This window comes from Euphorbia lathyris, chromosome 10 (assembly GCF_963576675.1).
Source record: "Euphorbia lathyris chromosome 10, ddEupLath1.1, whole genome shotgun sequence".
Taxonomy (NCBI): Eukaryota; Viridiplantae; Streptophyta; class Magnoliopsida; order Malpighiales; family Euphorbiaceae; genus Euphorbia; species Euphorbia lathyris.
Window position 1 is genome coordinate 9,601,420 of NC_088919.1, and position 15,976 is coordinate 9,617,395.

A 15,976-nucleotide genomic window follows, 5' to 3' on the forward strand; every position below is an offset into this window, starting at 1 on the left:
TCTTCATAGTGTGGACCATCTCTTGGGCAATCACCACATTATCCATCATTTGTCTGCCAGGCACAAAACTTCCCTGATTCTGACAAATGATCTCAGGAAGAATGCCACGGATTCTATTAGCTACAATCTTTGTAACCATCTTATAAAGAACATTACAAAGACTGATAGGTCTCATATGCAAAAAGGAAGAAGGCTTATCAATTTTAGGAATCAGAACTAGAAGGGTTCTATTCACCAGCTCTATATCCTGAGAACCATTAAAAACACCTAAGATAAAGTTATAGATACCTTCCTTCACAACCTCCCAGTGCTAATGGTAAAAACCAGCAGGCAGACCATCAATCCCAGGAGCTTTAGTAGCCCCAATACTAAAAATGGCTTGGTCTATTTCCTTCAGGGAGATAGGGTGAAAGGCATCTTGATTGCTATCCTCACTTATCATAGGAAAGGTAGCAACAGAGTGAGCCCTCTCCAGATGAACAGGCTCTTCTTTAAACAGATCCTTATAGAACTCTAGGGCCAATTTCCGAATCTCCTCATCTTCATACACCCAATCACCATTAGAGTCCTTAATGGCATCAATTATATTCCTCTGCCTTCTGATCATGGTAGAAAGATGGAAGTACCTGGTATTACGATCCCCATCTCTAATCCAGGACTTCCTAGACTTTTGAAACCAAAGAAGCTCCTCCTGCCTGAGCACCGCTTCCAGCTCCTTCTGAAGGGTTCTGAGTAGGCCATCCAAACTGTGATCAAACCTCACTTCCAACCTACGCTGAATACCCTCCATCCTATTTAATAACTTATTCTTCCTTCTAATAATATGCCCAAAGACATTTCTATTCCACCCCAGCAAATTATTCCTGAATCCTTCAGCAGCTTGAAGGACATTCGAGTGAGGTTTCCAATTCTCATGAACGAAATCCTTAAACTTAGGATGAGACTCCCAAGCCAACTGATAATGGAACGGTCTTTCACCCCTAGGATGATTACCTCTCAACAGCCTAAATAAGATAGGACAGTGATCCGAATGACGGAACGAGAGATTTAACACATAACTCTCAGGGAAAGAAGTCTGAGCTAAAACATTAGCGTAGACCTTATCCAAACGAACAAAGGTACTGTTGCGTTTCCAATGCGTTTCCAAGTGAATTTATGACCAGAGGCCCCAAGATCAGAAAGCCCACATAAATCCATACTATTCTTATGGTGAAGGCAGCGGTTAACATAATGATGCGAACCCCCTCTCTGATCACTCATAAAAGCAATATCATTAAAGTCACCTGCCACAAACCAGGGCACAGAAATACTGACACTCATAGAGTAAAGAATCTCCCAAAGCCGTTTCTGATTGGCTAAAATAGGGTCAGCATAAACCAGGGTAATTAAAAAAGGAATATTACCGGAGACACTCACTTTACAGTGAATAAACTGCTTATCCATGCTAATAACATCAAAATGAACCCGATCTGGCTTCCAGAAAAGCCAAATCCCACTAGCCCGGCCAGTAGCCTCCGATCTAACACAGTTCCAGTTCCTAAACTTTTTAACCACCTCATCTGCTTTATCTCCACTAATCTTAGTTTCCATTAAAGCAAAACAAGATGGGTTAAATTGTTTAATAAGATCATTAATATGGATACGGGTAGCCTTGCTAGCCGCACCCCTAACATTCCAACACAACAAATCCATAGAAAGGAGGACAACTGACCGCATCCACACACCTAAGCCAGGTATTTATTAGGGGCTCCTGAGAGCCTCGCCGAGGTACCTGCAGGCCCTCTCTTCTCTGGTAGAACCAAAGTATTCTGGATACTTTTTTGTTTACCCTTTAGTTTTTTCAAACTAGTTTTATTAACTCCCATCGACTTCCCAATCCCAGGATCACCACAAAGAATAGGAATACTAACCTCATTTATCTTCTTCATCCTACGAGCAGCCAGGGCCAGGGTCCCCCCTAGGCTTCGTCTTTAGAAACAAAGAGGGGATTAACAGATTCAACCACCTTCTCAGATGGTTCAATAGACTCCAAACCCGGCATGCTTTGAACAATATGAACATCCCCTTGGTCAGAATCATGAACTTCCTCAATCGTCAGGGCCCCAAATCTAGATCCTGACGTGAAAGCTGAAATGGCTCCAGGCTCCTCCCTAGCTTTAGGGATAGGCTTCTCCTTGATACTGGGAAGAGCAATAGGCTTAGATAGGGAAGACTTCAAATTAATGCTAATATCAGGAGGGCAATTCTGCCCAACTGAAGGTTGTGTTCTTCATCTAGCAGTCCTTTTTGCCACCATCCATGGTCCAAAATTCCCTCCATTCCCCTGGCTCACTTCAGCTCTACCCACACCATCCACCACAATCTCTTTTACAACCTTCTCCCTTTTCGGGTATCCCTCCTGAGAATGACCATACATGCCACAATCATAACAAATGTTATGTAACCCTTCATACTCAATAAAGAACACCTTGTTTTGAACACAGAATTTTGACAACAAAGGTTTAGCAAGATCAACATCAACACAAACCCTTGCAAACTTGCCCCTAATAGCTCCAATTGTAGTTTTGTCCACGTGGTGGACCTTCCCAACCAGACCTCCTATTTTGCTGAGGAACTTTTCGCTATAATACTCAATGGGAAGGCCCGGGAACCTAACCCAAGTCAAAATCCTGTTAATAGAACAATCGTGAGGATTAAAATTAGGAACTCAAGGCCGTAGGGCCAAAACATGGTTGGAGATAATATATGGGGCCCCCTTGATCATAACATTATAATCCTCAACCCGGGTAAATTTAATGACATAGTAGTCATTTTCCAGGTCAGTAATACTGACTTTCCCTTTCCTTGCCCACTGAGCTTGGATCCTTTGGGCAAAATAGTTAAAGCTAATTCTCTTCCCAAGCACAGTAACAATTAAAGACACCTTCCATTTCTCTTTGAGCTCCCTTTTCTCAGCTCAAGATAGTCTAATCACAGGACAAAGAGGATCGTCTTGGACACCCTCCTCATCATCAGAATCCGAGTACAAATCATCAGACTCCCCCACCATCAACACTTCCTCCGTACAAGGCTCCTCCTCTACTACCCCCATAACCGTATCTTTCCAAGAATTTTTCCCAATTTCATTTATACTAACCCTAGACCTGGGAGAAACCGCGTTCCCCTGAACCGCTTCATTAATATGGACCTGACCCGAGACATCCTGCCCCCCTGCCGCCGCCCCAGCCTGCCCGACACTGCCTAGAGATCTGCTCCCAGCGCCTGCACCCCGCCCAGCAACACTGCCCGGCGCTGCCTGCGCCTTGCCCAACGCCATCGACGCTCCACCCGGCGCAAGGCACCACCCGTCCCGCACCATCGGCGCTCCACTCGGCGCCAGGCATCACCCGCACAGCCTCGCCCCCTGCGATTGGAGGCGCCTTGCCCCATGCGTCCGCAACAGGCGCCGATCCTGCCGCCCTAGCTGCCCAGACCTCCCGCGCCATCTCCCCCTGCCGTAGCGCCCCCTCAAGCGCCGCCCCCCTCGCCTCCCACTCGTCCCCCTTTCCCTCGCCCCAAATCTCCCCTGCCGCGCCGCCCAATTCCCCCCCCCCCCCCCCCCACCTCCATCTCCCTCGAGCGCCTCCCACCCTCCATCCCTTCCTCGCCCCCTACCAGGCCGCCCCTCCCATCCCCGCCAAGCTCCCCATCCAGATCCGCCCAAGCCCTAGCCTTCACCACACCCTCACCGCCACCAGCCGCCCCCCTCTCCCTAGATCTGTCCCTTACACGTTTTACCATAAAACCCTAGCAGAGAGAGAGAGGGAGAGAAAATAAATGAAATTTCCATTAAAATAATAATTGATAATTGCATAGAGTCCTTGCATAGAGTCCTCAAAACTTGTGATGTGATAAATTTTTTTTTATAAACTTGATGTGATAACTCTTACCACTATATATAATAATAAAATAAAATAAAAGTATTTGGCACAGATAGTAAGATAAAGTTTTAGTAGACTTTAATCCCTTTATAATAGTCTATTATATAGACTTTTATAAGTTTTGCAATTTTATCGAACTGCTTAATAATCTAATATTATATAGACTTACTAAATTTTAAAAAGAATTCCGGTAATCTATATATGTTAGAATATTAGATTTTAAAAAATCCAAAATTTTATTAAATTAATACGTAATCTTACTGCATTTTTAATGTGCCACTTCAAATTAGAAGGTTTAATATTCTGTCAAGTGTCAATTACATTTTTTTTTTTTTTTTTTTTTTTTTTTTTTTTTTTTTTTTTAATTACATGTCAATTTCGAATGGTACAGTTTAAAATTGAAAATTAAAATCGAAATAACTCCAAAAATACAATGGAGCCCTCTGATGTGAACTGTAAAGTCCACTCTTCTTCTTTCTCTCGCCTTTTCAATATTATTATCTGCGTGATTCTTCTTCGCCATTATATGATCGACGTTCCGAGCTTGATGTTTCTGAGTAGCCCAGTCTAGTGTAGTAGAAGCAGAAGCTGAAAACAAACAAGGCAACGACAATTTCTAGGTCAACTCCTAATCCCTAATTTGATTGATCAATTGGTAGCTAATTTGATTCCTAATCCCTAATTTGATTGATCATCTGGTAGTTATTTATTAGTATCTCTCTCTCTCTCTCTCTCTAAGTTGAGTGTACTTGGAGTTGATTGATGTAAATTCCTTATCTGTTAGTGATTTTCTTTTTTCAATTTCAACTAAAATTTGGAAGCAGAAACTAAAAAGAAACAAGAGCCACGAAGATTTCTAGGTAAAATCTAACAATTGGTGGTTAATTAAGAACTGACCATGTGCTTTTATATTGTTTGGATGTGGATTTATCCTTAGTAGTCCAAAGTTTGTCTCATTTTTATTGATATATAGAAAAATTGTGGGAGTAATTTATTGTTCCAAGATTTTTGATTCAGTATAACATAGAAATGATAGATATCAAGATAGTATTTCAACTACTGCAGATTGAGCATATGTCAAATAGATGGATTTTCGAGTTCAACAGACATTTTTCTCCTTTTCATTCTCTAGGTTAATGTTCTCCATCTAGCCACGGGAGGTTTTGAGGAAGTTTAATTCTACTGCTTTTTGTGCATTAGAAGTGGAAGCTGAAAACTAGAAGTTGAACTTCTAGGTAAAGTCTTCAACCATAATTTGATCGATGGAGGTAACTATTAATATATATTTGGTTAGTTTATGAAGTATAATTGATGACAGGCAGTTCTGTTGGCCATCCAGATTTACATCAAATGGAATCAATTAGTGCCCTTGTTAAGGCTTCCAATGCGTTGAGAAAGAAGTTAAATATTATTTTGCCACAGCTGAAGTTAGAATCAAATGATTGGGCATGTAGCTCAAATTGTATACCTCAGTCTACACCAATTGAAGCCGATGTATCTATACCAAATGAAGCAGGCAGATCCGTACCAACTGAAGTTGAGTTATGCCTTTTGTTTTGTAGCATGTTTCCTGAAGGTTTTAGATTACCAATTGAAGATTTGGTTATGTATGGGATGGCTCTAAACTTGTTTGAAGATGTGCATAATATGTCTCAAGCAAGATGTAGAGTTGACAGTCTGATTGAGTTCATTAATCATCGAATGCCACCCTATTACCTAAATAAGCTTTGTTTGTGGGAGGAAGAGTACGGTGATCGATATGTCAAAATACTGTATAGTGCACTTGATTTAGCAAAGTTAATTGCCTCAAAATATCAATTAGCATTTTGCCCCGAGTCCATGAAGAGAACATGGCCAAGCACAGATTGGGAAAAATATTGCTATGGACTTTCACTTGTTCTTAGAAGAATCAACCAACACCCTGTTTATTTGGAGTGTCCAAAGCTTGCTTTCCTACAACTTCAACATATACAAGATTCACAAAGCATTCCAGCTGACCTTTTTGAAGGAATAAAGGAGCTCTTAGTTCTATCTTTGGACGTCCCATCACTGCCACACTCACTTGATGTCCTAAGTAATCTTAGAATGTTGCGTCTTAAGGTACTTAGATTTGAAGATATGTCTTGCATTGGAGGTCTGATAGATTTGGAATTTCTTTCAATTTCTACCCCAAGTTTAACGGACATTCCTAAAGAGATGGGACAACTTGGTAATCTGAGGTTGCTCGACTTAAGAAAAATGAACATTGCATGGTTTCCACCAGGTGTATTATCGAGAATGTTGAAACTAGAAGAGTTGTACCTACCATTAAGCTTTAGAAGATGGGGATGTAGGGCACAAGACGAACATGATGATTATGATGAATGGGGATCATGGGAAGAAGATGATTATGATGACAAAGAGAGGATCAATGCAAGCATTAAAGAGATCAATGATGGAGAGAGAATGAATGCAAGTATTAGTGAAATAGTATCTTGTTCGCTAAATGCATTACAAATTGTCGTGCCAAAAGCTTCAATTTTCCCTAAGAAGGCACCTATTTTCAAGAACATGCAGCGGTTTAAAATTCTTGTGCCAAATAATCTGAAATATAGACCACTTGGAAAATGGTATTCATTAAATGTGTTGCAACTCACCGGTGATGCATATGATATCAAAGAAAGTGGTATTTGTGATTTGATGAGTAGAACTGAAGAATTGAATTTGACAAGAGTGCGGAATTTGAAGAATGTTATGTTCGAGCTTGAAGATTATGACTTTCCACAGTTACAGAAGATGATTATTTCTGAATGTGATGAACTAGAATACGTAGTTGATGCAATGGAAAAGCAAATTCTATCAGAAAATAATTATTTATTCTCGAAGTTGGAGAGTCTACATCTATCAATATTATCTAATCTAAAAGAAATATGGCATGGAAGATGGACAAAGTTACGATGGTTTGAGAACTTAAGTCGGATAAGCATAAGATTCTGTCACAAATTGAACTATGTGCTTCCGCTATCAATTGTTAAAGGATGCGCACTACTCAAAAGTGTAGAGATACTTAATTGTAATGAAATGGAGGGAATTTTCTTCCAAGACGAGGAGGATGTTAATCCCCTTGTGCATTACTTTATTGAAGAACTTGATTTGCATTCACTTCCAAAATTGGTTGGGTTTCTGGTACACAATGATACTTCAATTGATTGGGTTAACGATGGCACCAATCCATTGACAACTAATGAGGTAAAAACGTAGCAAAAATTTCAAGCTCTTTATTTTTTCATAGGATGGTTATTCTGTTTTACAAATACAAAACATTGATTGTGAGTTTCTCATTGATAGATTGTCTCAAATAGCATGGAAGGATCAAGATTGGACGGAATTTCCGTTGATGATGAGGAAATCATTTATCCACCACCAACTTCAATAAGCAGAGGGAAACTGCCACAACTTTTTTCCAACATCAGAGGGAAACTGCGACAACTTGTTACCAACAAACAGGTATACAATTTCTCTTGTATTAGTTGAAAATCATTTAATGATTAGAAGTTGAGTAAATATAAAGTTTCAAGTAAATTAAAAAAGAAAAAACTATTACATTATTTAAGACTATTTAATGATTAAAAGATTGAAGATTTGATGGGAGAATTCTTTTTTACTAAAAATTGCCTTATTTTGAGAATACATGTTGTTGTGGCATTCAACTTATATCTATATCTTTGCGCACTCGCCTGTAAAACAAAGTTTAATATTTTTTTGTTAATTTATGAATTTTTCTTTTATGTGGAAGGTTTCACCTATCAAGAACAATGACATAGTTAGCCATACGGAGACATACGCTGCATTTTCATCCAAATTGACGGAAAAATGGTTGCAAAATTTGAAAAGACTTAAAATAGCATTTTGTGATGCAGTAGAAGTTATATTTCAGTTTGAGGAAAACCATGTTACTACTAGAGCCTTTAATTCTTTGAAAGAGTTAGAGCTTTATGGTCTACGGAACTTAATGCATATATGGTTTTCAGTTCCACCAGAGATTATTGCCTTCCAGAACTTGCAACTTTTAGTTTTATCAGAATGTCAGAATTTATATCTCTTTCCGCCTCGAGTAGCCAAACTTTTGGTTCAGCTACAAAAAGTATCTATTAATCGTTGCGAGAAGATGGAAATTATTTTAAAAGAGGATGAAAATGAGACAGAAAACAAAATCTCGTTCCCTCAATTAAAGCTTTTGGAACTTCAACATATGCCCAATCTTAGGACTTTCTCAAGTGGGATTTATCCAATTGAATTACCTTTAGTGGAATCTTTGAAATTTGATCAATGCAATAAAATGGGAGCTTTCTCTTATGGACCGTTGTGGACGCCAATGCTGGGAAGAATACAAATAAATGGAAGCTTATATTCAATATGGGGAGATCTCAATGCAACTATAGAGCGGTAAAAAATCTTCTTATACTTTTTGTTGAATTTATGGTATTATATATGTTGCTTGTTTTCTTTTTGTTTTTTCTTATTAGATGATATAAATGGATGGCTTATTAATGTACTCGGCTAACTTTTTTTTTTTATAATGAAAAAAGATACATGATGGGAAATTGCTTTGGGACTCCCTCAAATGATGCTCATCCTAGCTCCATAATCAGCACCAACAGTTCTGATTTTTCTGCAGCAAGTCAATTAAGAGAGGCAAATCCAAATAGTCAAATATTGAAGGCACCAAATTCTTTGAACTGGTAAAATTTCTTTTCTTATACGTCTTATTGCATTATGATATTCTACAAAACGGATAGCTTATTATTATATTTCTGTATATTCTTTATTTTTTTGGTTACATATTTCTTTTTTGAAGTTCAATATATTTTCATATCTGAACATCAATTAAATATATATTTTAAAAAAATTTCCCTTTTATTATATTGCTGACCACTTCAATCATGCTAATTCCAGCTCCGTAATTAGCTCCAACGGTCCTTCTACAGTAGGTATTTTTCTCCTTAGCTGCTCTTTTGTTTTTTGCTTTGAATTTTTCTGCTTTTGGAAGCTGATCTACTATTTTTGTGCTTTTGTGTTAAAAGGGTCATCAAATTATACTTACAGAGAACCTTCCACTATTGCAAGTGAAGCAGATGGAGAGGAAAATCCAAATGGTCAAGTGAAGAGGCAAGTCATTCTTTTTGTTATACATTTCTTTTTTTTTTTTTAATAAAAGTCCAGTTTATATATTGATTACCACTTTAATCATGCTAATTCTAGCTCCACAAGCAGCCCCAACAGTCCTTTAGCAGGTTTTTTTCTCTTCAGCTCTTCTTTTTGTTCTACTATGAATTCTCTACTACTTTTGGAAGCTGATTTATTATTTTTGTGCTTGTGTTAAAAGGGTCATCAAATGATACTTACAGCGAATCTTCAACTATTATTTCTATTCCAACAAGTCAATGCTCTGTTGTTACAAGTGAAGAAAATGAAGAGGCAAATGTATATGGTCAAATATTGGAGGGACCAAATTACATGAAAGAGTTCACCTTTGCTGATCTGGAGATTGCTACAAAGAATTTCAGTTCAGATAATTTGTTGGGTAAAGGTGGTTTTGGTGACGTATATAAAGGATGGCTAAAAGAAAAGACTTTTGCACCCTCCAGAACTGGCATTGGAAGAGCAGTTGCTATCAAGAAATGCATGCAAAGAAGTAGACATGGGTTTCAGCAGTGGCAGGTATATATATGTTCATTTTTGTTTTGATTATATTATGATTTACTTCCATTATTCTTCATATGAAAAATTATAATCATTGAAGCATTTATTGATGATTCTTTTCTCTTCAAATATTGAGGCCATTAAGAGAGAGGAAAAGAATGTCTACATAAGGCCAGGGCTGCAAATAAGCCGAGCTGCTCATTAGCGGTTCGGCGTTCGGCTCGATCCTTAAACTAGAGGAGCTTGAGCACGGAAAATCTCACTCGAAAGCTTGCGAGTAGGCTCGGCTATAGGTTCATGAACAAGCTCGATAATAATGTTCATGAACAAACTCGTGAGCAAGCTTGGTTCGATTATTTTTAAAAAAATAGTGTTTCTATAAAGGAGAAATTGTAAAACTACGTAATTTTGTGTTAAAGGAATTTCAAACGAACATAATTAACGAGTTGTTCGCAAACAAAGTTCATGAAGAGAATTAACGAGCTGCTCATGAGCAGAGCTCGTGTACAAATAAACGAGCTGCTCATGAGCAACCCAGGATGTTGAGTTTGAGCTCACCAATTTTCTGACTATCCGAGCATGAGCAGCAGGCTAAAGCTCGGCTCGGGTGAGTAAGCCCTACATAAGCATTCATATTTATGCTAACTTTATGTTCTATCATTTCTCTCAAAGTAAGTGTGTAGATCGTAAAATAGTTTCAAATTTATACAGATCTCAATAGACCAAATTGACAAGTTGCAGATCCTAAATTGCACAATTATACTTCTAAATTTATAATGTATGATGCCTATATAAGCCTTCTTATTTATGCTAACTATATTCAGTTTTTAATATGATAATGCAGACGGAGGTGAAAGCTCTTGAAAGGCAATCACATCCAAACTTGGTTAAATTTATAGGATATTGTTCGGAGGATAGAGAATTAATTCTTGTGTATGAATTTATTCAGAGGGGATGCTTGTTTGATCATCTTCACAGAAGTAAGAATTGATAAGAAAAGTCTAGAGAAAAAAAAAAATGAAGAAAATGAAGGACTGGATTAGCAGTCATGATAACTTGTATTGATCATTGGTTTTTTTGTTTTTTTAGGAAATCCTGGAATTGAACCTTTGTCTTGGGACATGCGGATCAAGATATCCATTGGAGCAGCTCGGGGTCTTAATTTTCTTCATACTTTAAAAAAAAAAGTTATTCACAGAGATATCAAGTCTACAAATATACTTCTTGATAGCGTGAGTTCTTGTAATAAATGGATCCTAAACTTAGTGGATATATCTATATATACTGAGTATTTAAATATGATATTTTTTTAGTCATGTGAAGCATTTACTTTATATTCTTTGCAGGATTACAATGCAAAAATTACAGATTTTGGCTTGGCAATATGGGAGCCTTCAGATGGGAACTCACATGTGACAACCATGGTTAAATATGACATTTACTTGTTCTTTTTTGTTTGTTTCTTTAAATATCAAACTTTAGCTTCGCAAGATTGGTAGGGTTGTAAATGAGCTGAGCCGCTCATGGGCAGCTTAGTGTTCGACTCGATAGTCAAATGAAACTCGGCTCGAAAACTTGCAAGCAGACTCGATTATAGGTTCATGAATAGTGAGCAAGCTTGGTTCAATTATTATTTTTAGGGTTAATTACAAATAATTAGCCTGTGGTTTGGTCGATTTGCAGACCGGTACGTGTGATATTCTTTTTTTTTTGTAAACGCAACCATGTGGTTTGCAAAATTTTGCATAGAGTTCACTTTGTCAGAATCTGGTTGATAACGACATCGAAATGAAAATTTTCAAGAGTGAAATGATTTTTTAAGCAACTTTAATTTTTCAAGTTTTTAGGTTTGAGACCATTTAGGTGTTAGTTTTTTTTATGAGAGAGAAAACTCCAAAAATGATGATTTTGAAAAATTAAAAATATGGTTCCATAGTAAATATGATACTTGTCATGAAACCGTTTTAGCTAATAACTCAACAAATGGCTCTGATATCATGTCATGAAACCGTTTTAGCTAAAAGCTCAAGCCGATAGTTAAAGGTCCACTTCATATTAATAGTTGACAATACTAAACAACTTTAATTCTTGAAGATTTTCATTTTGAAGTCGTTATCGGCCAAATTTGGCAAAGTAAAAAAAAATGTAAATTTTTGCAATCACATGGTTGTGTTTGCCAAAAAAAATATCATAGCTACTGGTCAGCAAATCGGGCAAATCGGCCAAACCACAGTGTAATTAACTCTTTTTTTTAAATAGTAAAACAAAGTAGTTTTGTATGAACTTTAGTTTTATGTTAAAGAAATTTAAAACAAACATAATTAATGAGTTGTTTATGAGCGGAGTTCATGAACAGAATTAACGAGCTGCTTTCGCGCAAAGCTCGCAATCAGCTCACGAACAAGATGTTGAGTTCGAGCTCGTCAATTTTCTCATGAGCAAGCCAAAGCTCTACTCGATTACCGCCCTAAAGATTGGTGCCTTGAGATCAGATGTGGACTTAAACACGGTCAACTATGATATTTTTATTGCTGAAGCATTTGACTACTTTGTGATTTGTATTATTTTTCTGTTGTTTGCAGCGTGACTATGTTAACATATCAGATCTTGATCCCTTGGAAAGATCGTGGCCTTCAGATGGGTACTCAAATTTCTCAACCAGGGTTATGGGAACAATGGGTTATATTGATCCCGACTATGCTAGAACAGGTAATAATATTGTTGCATTTCGTAATTAATTGAAGAAATGAAACTATTACACCATTTTAGTGTATTTGTCAGTTGAGGCCATGTATGAATGAGCTGACATAATGGTTTTACGATCATATATTAATCAGGTCGTTTATCTGTGGAGAGTGATGTATATAGCTTCGGTGTGGTGCTTTTGGAATTAATGACAGGCTTAAGGGTGCTTGATCATAAGCGTCCAGAAGAACAACGCAGCCTCGTTGCTTGGTTGAAGTCAATCCTAGCAAAGAAAAGTGAGTTGGAAAACTTAATGGACTCAACAATGGAAGGTCAGTACTCGTCAAAAGCAATGTTAATGACAGCAAAGCTTGCTTCAAAATGTACAAAAGATGAACCTAGAAAGCGTCCTTCCATCGGAGAAGTTTTGAAGGAACTACAGCAAATAGATGCATTCAAAGAAAAAGAAAACGATTAGGAGCGTGTTTGTTTCACGCTTTTCCATCTCTTGTTTGCTGTTTCACTCCCAACTGGAATAGTAACAGGAATAGAAAACAGCTCCTGATTGCTGTTTTAGATGGAAACAGCTGCTGTTTCGATCAGCAATAAAGTACTGCTTTTTCTATCCTACTCTACCGTTGGCTTTCTGTTTCCTTCAATATCCTTCCAAAATTAACGTACCTATGGCTTTTACTTCGGAAAATTGCAGGTTGATGATACAGCATAAAGTTTGGCAAGAACCTACAAGCAACTTCTTCATCTTTTTCTCTAGTTCCTCGAAGACAGGTGTTCTTTTTCTTTTCCACTTACTGTAATGTAATTGAATTTTTATTCTTTCGAATTGAATTGCTCAACGCATCCATCGCTCATAGAATTAGGCTAATGAACTTTTTGTCGGGGGAGACTTTGCAATGTGTTCTAGCTATTAGCTAAACTTGATATGAATTTGGAAATCACTTTTATCGCATATATTCGGTTGATTGTGTGTGGATTTCGCATGATTCGAAGTCCCATAATTTATTTTGCCGTGTTGTATGGGCCAGAGAGAGTTACTGGAAGTGATAAAGGTTGAATCTTTGTTAGTTTGGAGTTTGAACATTCTGACTATTATCTGATGCTGTTTTATATCAGGCCTTGAGAGTAATGTGTCTCTGAATTATGGTATTTTTGGTTGATAGTCGTCATCTCTAGATGTGATTCTGAAATGGTCATGAGTTCCTTTGACAATTGTTCACGTCATTATTTCGGCACATCATCGACTTTAAAATAGTTATTATAACTTTATTATACCCTGGAATGACTACTACTTCAAGGGGATTGGCTTTTCAACTGAGTTGGTGGAAGATGAATTAGGCCTTAATTAAGGATTAAGGAATAATAGCATATCATAATCATTAGATTCGTCAGTACCGAAAGGGCGAATATTGTATGCATTTCAAGGGTGAGCAAGCGCTTTCTCTTAAGAAGAAGACAGAGCAAAAGCAACAAAACCTGATAAGACTAAGACAAGCTAACCCAAAGATCTACTAGTGGGGCTACCGAGTTTAGTGCGTGGGGGAAGAGCAACAAAACAGACTTACCAAAGCGGGGAAGGATAAGTCTTTCAAAATCTCTTTACAGGACTTCTTTAAATGGATAATCTGATTGAGCAGATGGTTGGCTCTAGGATAGAGAGACTTTTTAGGCCACTTTATAGGAAAGCCTAGCTCGAGCATATTGATTGGGAAAATCCTTTTTGTGGTTTGGTTTTCTTGTCGGAGCTTACCTTGCTCTCAGGAGAAGGCAATATGTCAGCCTTTGAACACATGGCTCGGTTCACTTGCCAGTGGTAGGGGGTTTCGAATGATGATTACCTAAAGCTTAGAGAATTCCTAAGTTCACTGAAAGGCTACACATTTGTCATCGTCCACCAGACTCGACAAAAGGAAAGACATGCAAAATGAGTTTCAGTCCCACTTCTTTAGGATTGATCCTGCTGTGTCCATGGCAGACTTGGCTCGATTGAATGAAAATGACATATGCAATTAACCAGACACCATATTAAAAAATGAATGGCCAATTTTGTGCTTTCTTCGGATGGCCCATCGCTTTCATAATTGCAGCGTAGAGCAATAAGCCATAAGAGAGGCATTGATTGCTTCCCGCTTACAAACAGTAACGAAATGTTCCACGTATGGTCGAACATTTTTCCTCTTCCTTATTTACAGTCAAGCTCAATTACACGTCCAGTCCCAAAGCTATTCTTAACTCGAGGTTCAATGATCACTCCTTTTCTAACTTATCCATACTAGAAAAGAAAGGCTTTGCATACAAACATGAAAGATAAAGTCTGACCATGACTTCCTCTTTTATCTTCCCTTTGATAATAACAAAAGATTTTGATTTCTTCTATTATATGTTATCTTACCGTATATAAGGAAGAGGTCTGTCTTTCTTAAATTTAGTAAGATAATTGATCGCGAAGGTGTGGCCCCTAGTAGTGCTTGCTTCAATCGTTTGTATGGGCTTCAAAGCTCGTATTAACATCAAAGGGCGGGCCGGCGCCCCTTTTCAATGTGCGCGATTGAAGTTTTCTATCAACTTCATCGATTGATGTTGTTGAAGTAGCGGTTGAATTATCCATTTCCATTTTTTAATTGGAAGTTCGTAGTTCAGGTAATAACCTAAAGGTTGCTCGGCCAATAGAGAAATTGGTTTTCTTTTATATGCTTCTTTAATTGAGTGGCAAGAAGACCTCGTATCTCCTAAAAATATAAGCTTCTGATTGTGGACCACCTTTGCTTCATCACTAGCAGAGTGAATCCCTAAGAAGGAAGATGGGCTTAGCGAGAGGACTAGGAATAGCAAAAAGTCCTAAATGAAGGCAATTTCTATCTTAAGTGCAATAGTTATCGGGTCAAGAAGCACTAGAGAGATGGGGCTCAATGAAATACTTCTTTACTTTAATTTAAGACAAATTTGCCTCATAACATAAGGTGCGGAGCAACAATGAAAGCCTGAAATGCTATTGAATGAATATCACCGCTTCTAGCTACGACTATACTGGCAAATGCGACATTTACCACATGAAGGACAAGTTCAAGCAACCTTTTTTTTTATCCTATTCCCGAAAGGCTGCAAGCATCCTTCGATGTTGAAGAGAAATAAAGCTAGAACTCTATTTTTAGGGGGGCTATGACAATGACAATTAGCTAGAATTGTGCTTCTAGTGTGCGGCTAGGTGCATGTTAGAGCTCTAGTTGTTGAGATGAAATGAAAGTTGACTGATGAGTTGTTACGCTATTCGAATTTTTTTCTTTTCCTATTTTTTGCCTTCATTAGCGGATTCGTTTTATACGGGTTCCCCGATCAAACTCGAAGTTACCAAGGAACCATGCATAGCACTGAATATGGAATAAACCAGTTACATCTAACATGTGACGTGAAATGGATGCATAAATATGTTGTGCTCGGCCTTGAATACAATCATGAAGTTGAAAGTACCAGATCTTACTAGTGGCATACCCCCAGAAAAACTTCTATAACAAATCCAATTTATAGATGAATAAAACAAAACAGCAGTAACAGTTGCAACAAGAGCTGAATATGGTAAAATCTATTATCATATTAGGGGATAAAGATAAGCATATTCCATATGATAAGGTTATGGGAATGAAACTATGAACTAATTCGACTATGCGGCAACTATG

The 15,976-nt window shown here is 37.8% G+C and overlaps 1 protein-coding gene across 10 annotated transcripts; it reads left to right on the top strand.

The window, feature by feature from the left end:
- The first annotated feature begins 4,349 nt into the window (after nt 1-4,349).
- On the top strand, nt 4,350-13,256 carry LOC136209977 (uncharacterized). Of its 10 annotated transcripts, none has more exons than XM_066001621.1 (16): nt 4,350-4,540; nt 4,986-5,188; nt 5,260-7,148; nt 7,248-7,406; nt 7,696-8,345; nt 8,489-8,641; nt 8,856-8,890; nt 8,984-9,068; nt 9,162-9,193; nt 9,286-9,620; nt 10,447-10,582; nt 10,692-10,834; nt 10,949-11,026; nt 12,185-12,311; nt 12,440-12,897; nt 12,997-13,256. In XM_066001621.1, exons 3-15 carry the CDS (start codon nt 5,271-5,273, stop codon nt 12,763-12,765), a joined length of 4,137 nt encoding a protein of 1,378 aa, XP_065857693.1. In that variant the 5' UTR covers nt 4,350-4,540; nt 4,986-5,188; nt 5,260-5,270; the 3' UTR covers nt 12,766-12,897; nt 12,997-13,256. The 10 variants fall into 10 exon arrangements, with proteins under 10 accessions (XP_065857693.1, XP_065857691.1, XP_065857697.1 ...); XM_066001619.1 differs by having other exon boundaries at nt 4,986-5,155; nt 5,239-7,148; XM_066001625.1 differs by having other exon boundaries at nt 4,986-5,155; nt 5,243-7,148.
- Nucleotides 13,257-15,976: the final 2,720 nt, after the last annotated feature.